This window comes from Canis lupus, chromosome 32 (assembly GCF_003254725.2).
Source record: "Canis lupus dingo isolate Sandy chromosome 32, ASM325472v2, whole genome shotgun sequence".
Taxonomy (NCBI): domain Eukaryota; kingdom Metazoa; phylum Chordata; class Mammalia; order Carnivora; family Canidae; genus Canis; species Canis lupus.
Genome location: NC_064274.1, coordinates 20,899,991 through 20,912,005, shown reverse-complemented (window position 1 = coordinate 20,912,005; position 12,015 = coordinate 20,899,991). Strand labels below are relative to the sequence as shown.

Sequence of the window (12,015 nt, the reverse complement as noted above, 5' to 3'; positions counted from 1 at the left end):
GCCAACTTTGGCTTAGAAGGTCAAGATGGTCCTTGGAGTCCCATGAGGGGGCTGGTCTTCCCAGAGTATATGGCTGTTAAAAGAGGGGGGACACTGGAACATTAGTCCGGTTCTGAGAGGAAGAAGGTGAAGGGGGAGGAGAGGTAACCAGCAGCGCTGCTTGCATGGAAGGAAAAGAAACGACTGGAGAAGCAAAGAGTAAAATAGAGAAGAAGGAGGCAGAAAGGTGGGCAGAAAAGCAAAACAGATACAGACAAGCCCATTAAATCTGGTGTCTTAAATCCGGTAAAATGCTGTTGTCATATCTTGCTGTTCAGCTGTGTAACTATCAGAAGAACATGCTTTACCTGTTCTCACTGCCATTTGAGAGGCTGATTAACTCTTCAGTAATTAAACTTATTAGCCATTTTTCAACTTCAGAATTATAGGGGAGATGGCTATAGCAGTCTCCAGGGAGCAAACTATTCTCCTTCTTTTAAGATAGATAAAAATTTATTGAGATATTAAGAAGTTGTGATGAAATAAATACAAGGATTACTTAGTTGTCTCATCTTTATTTATACTTTTATCTTTGTAATTGTAGAAGCAGTATGACCACATTAAAAAAAAATGGAAACCAGAAATGTGAAAACAAAATCACCCACAACCACAACTGTTATTACTTGGTGAGAATTAACTCCCAACTTATTTCATATAGTTGCATAAAATTTCATAGAGTGGTTTGTTTTTCAAAACAGTTATGTACATGGTACACATTTAAAAAACAAAAGTGTATCAAAAAATAAAGCAGGTCTCTTTCTCTATCATATCTTTTGTTTTTTCCAGTGTGCTCTCCAAACCCACCCCAAACCTCTATTAGCAGTTTTTCTTTTTTTTCTTTTATTTTCTTCTGTAGATAACCTGCCCATTATCAAGAAAATACGTGTATATACAAATCTTCCAGTCTCCTTTGCCAACATGTTTTTTTTACAAGCTAGTAGCCTACTGTGCCTGCTGTCTTGCACATTTCTTTTATCACATAACATTACTTTGAGATAATTCCATATCCAGTGCCCTTAAAATTTAACATTATAATGTATTCACATTGCCACATACTCTTTATAATTATCATCCTTAATGGCTGTAAAAGGTTTGAGTAAATGATTCATCCACTCGTTTAAAAAATATTTATCAAGCACCTGCCACATTACCAAGGCGCTAGTGCTGCTAAGATTAAAAGGAGTTGGGCCACACCCTTGCAGGAGTCACAGCAGAGTGGAGGAGACAAGCAGGGAAACAAGTAATTAACACGGAGTTTCCCAGTGCAAAATGGAAGACTAGGGGACATGTTGAGGAAACAAAGGAAGGAACCCCGAAAAACGCTGGGTAGGTGAAACAGGAGAAGGGGATGAAGAGCATACTTCCAGGATGAGCACCAAGTAAGGTGTGAAGTGTTGAATCACTATACTATACACCTGAAACTAATATAACACTGTATGTTGACTATACTGCAGTTAAAAAAGCAGTGTTCAGGTTAAGTAAGAGGCGTCAGCTCACAACCCAAATGCGTGGAGAGCACTTCAGGTAGAGGCAAGAATGACACAGGCAGAGAAACTTTTTTTTTTTTTTTTTTTTTTACAAGCAGAGAAACTTGAAGTGACATTGTGGTCCAGGTTACTACAAGGACATGGGTATGGTCTCTACTCCAGGATCTTTAAGCTGTGGCCATACCATAAATAATGGTATGGTGTACAAATTGCAGTATATAGCTTTCTCCATATTTTGGAGTATTTCTTTGGCTAGGTTCCCAGAAGTGGGACTGCTGAGTCAAAACGTAGGTGCACCCTGACCTGGAACACACAGCCAAAATGCTTTCCAAGTGGATGGTATCCCTTCGTAAGGTCACCAGCAATGAATGAGGAAGCCAGTGCTCATTATCTTTATGCCTTTATCATTGATTTTTAAAAAAGATTTTATTTATTCATGACAGACACACACAGAAAGAGGCAGAGACACAGGCAGAGGGAGAAGCAGGCTGCCACAGGGAGCCCAATGCGGGACTCGACCCCAGACCCTAGGATCATGCCCTGAGCCAAAGGCAGACGCTCAACTGCTGAGCCACCCAGGCGTCCCTTATCATTGATTTAAGATCTATTTCTTTGATTACTGGTAAGGTCAATCATTTCCATATCACTTGCTTCTATTGTTTCTACACTGAGAAATACTTCTAGCTAGAGGTTTAACGGATACTGTTTTCTTCTGTTGCTGTGTGTAACTCGTAATTCCTCCAAGGACTTACTTTTGACATATTAAATGAGAATTCACCTAGACCCTCCCCACCTCCCCCATTACTGATGAGTTATCTGAACTTTATCTTCTCTGTTGATTTTTATTTCAAAGATAAATCCTGCTTAGGGATCAACTTAGTCATCAACTGGATCTAATTTCTAGTCCTCTTCTGAACTGTGTCATCTCACTTAAGACAGACCCTTCCTCTGACTTATCCAGAAATCTATTTAGATATAGAGAGTTACCATACCGCAGGAATAGGTTTAGGTAAAGCCTGTCAGTGCTTTTCTGTTAGTAGGGAATCTGAGGTTGAAGGCAGACCTTACCTCTGAAGCCTATTAGATTGGTGATTAGTGTTCTGTGTGCTTTGGGTAGGTGGAGGGCACTTTTTTTTTTTTTTTTAAGATTTTATTTATTTATTTATGAGAGAGAGAGAGAGAGAGGCAGTGACACAGGCAGAAGGAGAACCCACCCTGCATGGAGCCTGACTTGGGACTGGATCCCAGGTCTCCAGGATCCCACCCGGGGCTGAAGGCGGCGCTAAACCGCTGAATCACCGGGGTTGCTTGGTGAAGGGCACTTTTGGGGGAGGGAGGGTTCTATCATCCAGAGGGCGGAAGTCACTGTTAGCCAGTATCATAGTTCTGTCCTACTGAATGGAGAGGATCTCGTGACCCTCCCACCTTTGTGGGTTCTTGGTGACCTCAGTGTAGCCTCAATCCCTCTCAAGGTCAAGCCTATCCCAATGGGTAGTGGTTTACTTCTCACAGGTAACTTCTCACCCCTTCAAAGCTGGATTATAGGTTGTCCACTAGCTAAGCCTATTTTTGAGAAAACTAAGGTGGTTAACCAGAGAAATCCTATGCGAATGGTTCTCAAGCATAAGTGTACTGAGCATCATCTGGGGGAGCTTAGGAAACACGCAGATTTCTATGTCCAGTACAGGTTACACGGGTGGTGCTGGAAAATTTTCCTGATCTCAGCTCTTTCCAGCGTTTTGAACCCTGGGAAAAAAACCAGAAAACAAAAAACCCTCCCCATAGACGTCACAAACAGTTCTGAGCTGCTCGTTCTTCTTTCGTGGACTACCGGTGCCCGCTCGCCAGCACCTGTGAATGCTCGAGGCGGAGGCTGGATTTGCAACTCAGGGGCACACCCTCTCGGGGAGCGCTCCAAAAGTTTCCAGCCACTCGTTCCACCCTCCCCTAGAGGTCAAAAGCTTAATGGTTTATAACCAATAATACCAATTCGCATTTCCCGAAAGACATCCCGGAACTTCTGAATTGCTTCTGAGAGTGAGGAACGAGTCAAGGCCTTGGGCACTACCCCGTCTCCGGGGGCATGTGCTGCCCGACTCTGCGTTGCTGCGCCAGACCCGCGGGCGAGGATCGCATCCCGGCCGGGCTCCTTCCCTCGTCCGCATTCTGGGATGAAGCGTATTTTCCCGCAGGTGGGGGCGGGGGGGGTTGGGTTGGAGCCACACTTGGATTCCGGAGACGTTCCTTCGCAGCCCTCCCAATGCCCCCCCACCCCCACCTCTTTTTTCCTCCCCCTTCCCTAACACCCTACCCTACCCCTTTGCTCCCCGCGAAGTCTGCGCCCCCTTTCCCTCCGGCTCAGGGGCCCGGCGCCTTCCGCCGCAGCGCAGTCCCGCGGTGCAGGAGGGGGCTCGTCCGAGCGGCGAGCGGCTCGCGGGCTCCGCACTCACCCAGCCTCTCCCCCGCGTCCCCCCGGACGCCGTCTGCCGCAGCGGGCGGTGGAGACGGACGCGCCGCGCGTCAAGCCGGGTCACCCCGGCGGGCCGCTCCCGCCCCCCCGTGCCCCCGGGCGCGCCCCCTAGCCTTCCGCCGGCCGCCCTCCCCACGCACCCCGCCGGCTGCGGCGCTCGGGGGTCGGGGAAGGGGCGGGGAGAACCGGGCGGGAGGAGGCGGCGCGGCGACGTGGTCCCGCGGCCGCCCGGGAGCGCGCGCGCCTCGCCGAAGCCGGGGCGGCGGGCGGAGCTGCGGGCGGGCGGCGGGCGGGGCTGCGGGCGGGGCTGCGGGCGGGCGGCGGGCGGGCGGCGGGCGGGGGACTGGCGCGCCGGGCGGGCGGAGCGAGCGGCGGGAGGGCGCGCGCGAGGGGCGGGCGAGGAGCGTCTCCAGCAGCATCTGCTGCGGCCGCGTTTGCCCGAAGCTCGGAGACCGACGGACGGACAGTCGCCGGGCGGACGGACGCGGGCTCTCGCCTTGGGCTCGGGGCCAGCTTCGGCGAGGCTCGGGGCTTGCAGCGCGCGGTTCTCCGCCGGCTCGCGGCCACCCCGGCTCCGGCGGCCTCGACGCGCAGGGGGCTGGAGGTGCGGGAGCGGCTCCCCGCGGTCGGTCGGCCGGTCCCGGACCTGCGTCCCCGCCCCGCGTCCCCGGCCCCCTGTCCCCCCGCCCCCCCCGCCCCGGGGCTGCTCTGAGCGACGGTGCTCCGGGGCTCCAAACTCGGGCTGCCGGGGCAAGTGTCTTCATGAACCCAGAGGATGTCCGGGAAGCACTACAAGGGTCCTGAAGTCAGTTGTTGCATCAAATATTTCATATTTGGCTTCAATGTCATATTTTGGGTAAGTTGGAGCGCTTCTGGGCTTTCAACTCTCGTGGCCGACCGATCCGCGACCATTTCCCCGCTCGTTGCCTGCTGCTTTTACTTTTCGCAGCCCCTCGGGCGCTTGCCCGAGCTCGGGGAGGCGTTTGCCTTCCGCCTTTGCAGCTCGCGCGTCGGAGACAGAAGCCTCCAACCCGCCCTAGGAGTGGAGCGGCGTGCGGGGGTAGGCGAGCCGGAGAGGGGGCACTCAGGCCTTGGGGTGGCTTTTTAAGGGACGAGGAGCAGGGATGCAGATGAAAGGAAGGGCTCGGCAGTTTGAGGCATGAGCAACCACACGAATCAGATTTGCTCCCGGTGGGATGTGGATGTTGGGCAGAGCGCGGTGTCATAATAGGGAAGGCTCATCGGGCCGAGCCGACCCCGAGGTCCACCTTCTCGCAGGGACCTGACTGGACGCGGGCTTGGCTCCGCGTTGCCGCGGCTGGTCTGTGCCATGCTCAGCTCAGCGTGTATCTTCTTGCACCATCTCGGGCTTTGTGTAGGATGCAGATGCGGTGGTATATGGTTCTGTAATGTGCACGCAAATAACGCTTCCTGCGAGCTCTTCCCCTTCAGCTGGGAAGCGCTCCTTTTGCATAATGGACTGGCCAGGGGGCGTGGGGGGTGGAGGGTTTTATTTCCAGGTATGTATTATTGTCAGGATAATAACAAGTCACCGTCAACCTGTTTCAGTATGTTCGTGCCTCACATCCTTTTCTGAGGAGTGACAACAGAGCGGGCCGTTTTTTGGGAAAGCTTGGAGAAATGCAAAGAGGATGTGTGAGACATGTTTTATTGGGGGTACGGAGAGAGAGCAAATGCTTGAACGCGAGATTCAAACCGTGCTCTGGCTTTGCTGGCACCACAATGTGCTGGGCACCTATTGTAATTAGTCTGGGATGCCTACTCTTTTGTTTTGTTTGGATTCTTTGCCTTGATCTCACAAACGTGTTCAGCAACCAGACAAAGAGTTCACTAGGGCAAGGGGGAAAACATTGGTTCAAAGACTGTGTTATTCCAACCCCCCCCCCCCATCCCATCCCCTCCTCTTCCTTAATGGGCACCCCCCTACCGGTGGAAAGTAAAGATGGTGGTTGTCTGGGGGTGTTCTCCAAGTTGCTATTCAGTGTAGGTTCAGTATGAGATAAACAATAATCCAACAGTGGGATCAGTAATAATCCACAGCCGCGTGAACACAGGGTGTGTTTATTTTGCTTCTCCTTTAATTTTAGCCATTTCTTGCAAACATATACATATACATATATCAATACAGCTTTTTATATATTTTCCTACACACATTTACCAAGCTATTTTAAAATTTTCCTCTATTTTCTGTTCAAGTATCTTGCGTTGGTTTGCATGTTTTGCAAAGGGAAATGGAAAGGTTTGGAGACCACTTTGTGTGTCAGCATGTCATCTGTCCTCAAGACTCATAAAGAGAATGGGAGGGGATGGAGAACATAAATCAATGTATCTAGTTATTCACAGGCAGGTTTGTTTTTTGTTTTTGCCAGAGATTGTATCTGATTCCTGTGAGTGGTCACCCCCTTCCTGCAGTCATACACTGCTACAATTATAGGAAGAAGAAATTTTCTTTCTTTCTTTGCTTCTCTGTTTTCACCTTTGCTGGAAATGTTGAAAAGTGGTGGGTAGTCACATTTCTGAATGAGGTGTTTTGATTTCATTGGAACTTGAAACTTTGTGACTTTGAGAGTCAGGTACTACTCGGCTGAGACTGGACCTTTTTGAGGCAGTGAGTCCAGGCCTCTTGATTCTATGTGAACACTTCCAAAAGTTGCATATTTCAGCTACCAGGCAACAAAAAGCACCCAGGAGCTTTCTATGCAGTTTCATAGCAGGAGGTGGAAAAGAAATAAAGGGATTTGGGCCTGGTTCCCTGACAGTTTGGTGTAATTTTGTACAGTGTACAGAGGAAAATTTAGTATTTTCTGTGGATTAGGTTGTGGCAAAACCATTAGAACTGTGGAGAGTGCGAAAGAATCGTGGAATGCTTGCAGAGAGAGTTCTGGAATGGAGCTGCATCTTGTCTGATTTTGAAGGTCTTCGACTCTTGGGAGGAGTTTTATGGGAAGGCTGATAGAAGACCTAGGCTGTGGAACTAAACAAGCTGCCCTAGGCGGAATTGTTAAATAGAGAAGTCTTTGCTCCAAGGCCCTTGTCTTATCTGCTTTCTGCACAACCTCTCCCTCCTTTCTATGGCTAATGCCTTGCACCCTGATGCCCTCCATACCTCTCCTATTCTGCTGTCTGCTTCAAAATCACCCCATATTTAAATCTCCCAGTTTATCAGTACCATGGTTTGATCAGCAGGAAGGTTACCATGACATTCAATTAACGTAATTTAGACTAAGATGTTAGTGACTGAAGAGCTGAGGTCAGTCACTTGACAGCCTGCTGCTGTAAAGTTGCACATCTCTGCCCAATACAGAGTCACCATCATCCAGTTACTGCCAGAAACCGTGGACTCAATGCTACTCTTACACAGTTATGAAGAAGAGATTGATAACAAAGAGTATGGTTTCCTAATCTTTCATTGTCACACTGTGAGGTGCTAGAATAAATTTGAAATACATTGAGGACATTTGGAGGTATAGTTCTGATAAAATAAAACTGAACATATGGTAGCACCAGCACTGCAAATTGGGTTCTCTTGCTAATGAGTAGTTTGACCTGTTGCTAGCCAGTTAACTGTCCTTGGCCTCAGTTTCTCAGCTTTTAAAATGAAGGAGTTGGATGAGTTGTAAGGTTCTTTCTAGTTCCGACATAAAAGGTGTCTGTCAAGTTCCAATAAGCTAGGGAAGAAAAAACAAGAGACAGACACTATGTATAATGAAAATAGCATATATTGGGACACTTGTTAAATTATAGACTTTTCTGTTACAGAGACTTGTCTGAAGATAGTTTCTTTTTTCTTCAAAGATCTTTTCATAAGACACACACACACACACACACACACACACACACAAACTCCCCACATCTTTCCCTAATTTCTTCTTGGCTTGTTCATTCCCTGGTATAGTATGCATTCTTCCCTGTCCCCACTGTGACTCTCAAATGTAGTCGTGTGAGTCATTAAATATATTTTTATTATTAGAGTTACAGTTTGGTGTGTAAAATATGAATCCTTTTATAAAACAATTGTAATGATATTCTGAGTAACAAAGTCAACATCTTGTACAGATTCCTTTCTCATTAGTTATCACAGGGTGGTGGGGAAAATCTTACTTTCCCCATTTAACATTGGAAGAACTCAAGCCAGAAGGGAATTGGTTTTATTGAGGGTGTCACCACACTAGGACATTTCTTGGAAAACACTTAGTCTGCTTTGAGGTGGGTAGGGAGTTTTGTTTCAAAGTCACTTCTTTTGGGTATGAACCCTCACATCATGTTGCCCACCATTAATAGATGTTTTGCTCTAAACTCTTGGCTTTTGGTTCCAATTCTTAACAGTTCGTAGGTGAGCAAATTGATCTGATTCTGGTATTGAATTGTTGCTATTTAACAATCAACCCCCACACTTAGTCGTTTAAAACAAAACTTTCTTGTATCTAACAGGTATGAGATTTGACCAGGCCTATCTGGGCAACTGCATTTGGGGTCTTTTGGGCAGTTGCAGTGAGATGTGGCTGGGGCTGGAATTGTCTGAAGGCTCACTGGGGTAAGATGCCCAAAATGGTGTACTCGCATGACTGGCAGTTGATGCTTGCTTTGAGTTCAGCCAGGGTTGTTGGTTGGAGCACCTACATGTGGCTTCTTCCTGTTTCTGAGCCGGAAGAAGGTTCCAGCCAGTTCAGGCTACACCCAGAACTGGCCCAGTGTCATTTCCATCTATTTTACTCATTAAAGCACACATAGAGCCTGCTCAATTTTAAGGGAGTGGAGAAAGAAATTCCACCTTTTGATGGACAGATGTCAAGGCTGTGCAGGTTGTGGCCATCTTTGGAACATACCTTCTGCGCTGAGCCATAATTTCTTGTTTATAAAGGAAGGATAACATTATCTAATGGAATTGTAGTTCCAAGGGTTCAATGAGATAGTACCCAGTACACTGTCTTTATATTTAGCAAATGGTGAATATCATTGTTGTTATTGTCTTAAGACTGTACTACTTCCATCTTGTACTACAGAATTTCTGGAATACTTCAGCCTGGTAGTTTGGCATTGTTGTTACTGCCGAGTAATGATAATGCCCTTAAGACCTGCCAAGGAGATGAAGCAAGTGGATTCAGTAAATTTAATTGTCACTTATTAGAAAAAAAACCCATGGATCACTGGAAACCTTGAATGACTTTGGGAAAACCAAGAATGATTTGGGAAAACCAACTTGTTTTTCTCTTCTCCTCACAATACAATTAGAACAGCCTTGGATACTTGAGGCCAAATTTCTCTTTGATGTGCTTTCAAATATTACATTGTGTCTTTAAGGGGAGGTTTATCCTGGGTTGATGGCAGAATGTTGTATCTAATTTGTTTTCACAGGGCTCAGACTCAGAGAGGAGAGAGATTTAGGGAACCTTGGGGGGGCATCAAGTAGGAAGCCTTATCTTATGATTCACTATAAATTGTAAGATGTTCTGGAATGACGATACATCAGCAGTTTATAAGTCATAATTTTTGTTTTAATTTGCTAGACATCTGTTAGCTTCGATGGCAACCATATGGGAGTCTAAATTGCCTTTTGAATTACAGGGAGTGGTAGGGAGAAAGCTAAATATGGTTATGAAAGTGTCATGTGGGAAAAGTGTAAGAAAGGTGTACAGATCTCAGTGGGGAAAATAATTGAATACTGGACTTGCTTGGTCTGGCTGCCCACACTTGGGGCAGTGAGAACACACTGAAGTATTTACACTTGATGATATGCTGGAAGATTGAAATGAAGCCAAGGGGGGAAAGTTGAAAAACCAAACGATGTTCCACTCACCATCAAATTGCCAAAGTGAGCTCATTTAGATGGATCACTCTGTCTTAATATGTCCACAATAATAGTTAGTCCCTGGCAAAAGGTGAGAACAACCTGTATTTCAACAAAGCTTTATAATTATGATCTCTTTCTTCTAAGCATCTCAAAGCGTCTTACAAGCGTATTATGACATCTTCGTGACAGATGAAAAAATTGGAGCGCAGGCATGTGGAGTGACTTTTCAGCTGTTGAAGAACATGTCAGGGTTCACTTTTGGAATATTAAGTCTCCTCTAGTAACGATAGCCCTAGCTTCTCCTTTGAAACTTATTTTAGAAGATGCTTTTCATTTTAAAATAAAACATCAAGTAAGTCACTTACATCTGTTCATAATTGAAAAGTGATAAGGTTTTTGCATATGCCTCAATTAACACCACCCACTAGCACAAAGAGTTAGGATGAAAATGTTAAGGAATATGATCATATAATAAACTGTGTAGTCTATTGAAAAATCCATAAATGAAAAATTGGATTATTAAAGACAATGGAGTATTGAAGACACATGCTTCTTTCCATATGTAACACTGCCTCACATTTCTAACTTCTGCATCCTTATACTTCACTGGATTATAAGGGCCTCAGCTGCAGGGACTGTCTCCATCATTTTCAGAAGCCGTGTCTAGCATTGAAACATAGAAGGTATTTAACAAGTATTTGTTGAATGAATGAATTACGAAATCACTGGAAAGTACCTAAGCATCATCTCCTCTAACTTCCTATTCAGCGAAACATTTTCTCTGTGACATTCTGCCAACAGGTTGAAGCATGGATCTGTTTTTGGACCACTTTAATCGTTCATGTTTCATTTGTCCTCCAAGTAGTGTAATCTACTTCCCTTAACTTCCATTCTCCTAATTTACTGTTGTTGGTTTTTAATCTTTATTTTGAAACTATCTCAAATGCAGAAAAATCGCACGTGGTATATAATTTGTTTTTACCCTGAATCACTTGAGAAAAAGTTCCTGGGATGATGCCTATCACGCCAACACTTCAGTGTAGATTTCCTGTAAACTAGGATAGTCTAGAGAGCCACCGGACAGCCATCAAAGCCAGGAAGTTACCACTGATACATTACCATCATCCAAACCTTAGATCTTTTTTCAAGTTTCCCAGTTGTTCCAATCATGTCTTGTAAAGCCAAGAATCCAGTACAGAACACACACTGTATTTAGTTATCTCCTTCAGTCCTTCTCTGTCAAGATCTTGACACATTGGAAGATTATAAACCAGTTATTTTGTATAATGTTCTCCAATTTGGGTGTGTCTTCCATTTTCTCATACTTAGATTCTGACTGTGCATCTTTGGCAGGAAAATGACAGAAATGGTGCTACATCCACCTTGTTGCATCCCATCAGATGGCACTGATTTCTGTTTGTCCTAGTACTGATGGTGGTCACTTGGTTAAAGTGTTGTCTGCCAAGCTGCTCCAACCATAAAGTTACTCTTTTTCCTTCTGCAATTGGTACATATTGTGTGATAGGTTACTTTGAAACAATGTAAATAGCCCAATCCTCATCAGATTTTTAATCTGTTAATTTATTTACAGCAGTAAGAACTTATTGTTTCCTTTTTTCCAATATGTTTGTTGAACTGTTGCCCTCCTGACTTGGATGTTCTAGTTAGTCCCGGTTTGGCGGGCAGGGATGGTCTTTTCATGCTGTCTCCTGTGCCTGTTAACTCCCATCATTCTTTAGCACTTCTTTGCTTTCTGGCGGAACAAGATGGTCCAAGCTCATCTTATAATTTACTGATTTACTTTTGTATCAGCCATTTCTCCAAGGAGCCCTAGTTGCTTTGAGTGGCGAATGGTATTTAGAAGCCAAGATCTGGTTGGTAAGTGTGCTCATTGCCATAAGGGTATCACCACCCTGGGAACTCTTAGTGGACAGAACTATGGAATATACATATTCCATACATGTATATCTGTATATACATATATGTGCATATATACACATTCCGTATGCATTTCTGTGTTTAGTTATATTTTGAAACCATGAGTTGAGTGATACCACAAATCCCTATTTGGTACCACAAGGTTTATTCTTGGTTTTTCCTTTCCTTTATTTATAATTATCTTCTTTGACATGAGATTCCTGGCTCCTGTTGTTCTTAACAGGTTTACCTACTTGATAAATCCTCCTCATAGGTAGCCAGTCTTGTAC

The 12,015-nt window shown here is 45.4% G+C and overlaps 1 protein-coding gene across 3 annotated transcripts in view; it reads left to right on the top strand.

The window, feature by feature from the left end:
- Window positions 1–3,569: 3,569 nt before the first annotated feature.
- The window catches only part of TSPAN5 (tetraspanin 5), a 170,898-nt gene continuing 162,452 nt past the window's right edge, over window positions 3,570–12,015 (top strand). The window contains exon 1 of one of the 3 annotated variants that reach the window (XM_025423736.3): window positions 3,570–3,718. In XM_025423736.3, the coding sequence (XP_025279521.1) occupies window positions 3,698–3,718 (21 nt within the window). In that variant the 5' untranslated portion in view covers window positions 3,570–3,697. Of the gene's footprint in view, window positions 3,719–4,663; window positions 4,853–12,015 lie in introns of those variants that run through there. The other 2 variants (XM_025423726.3, XM_025423746.3) reach the window with 2 other exon arrangements.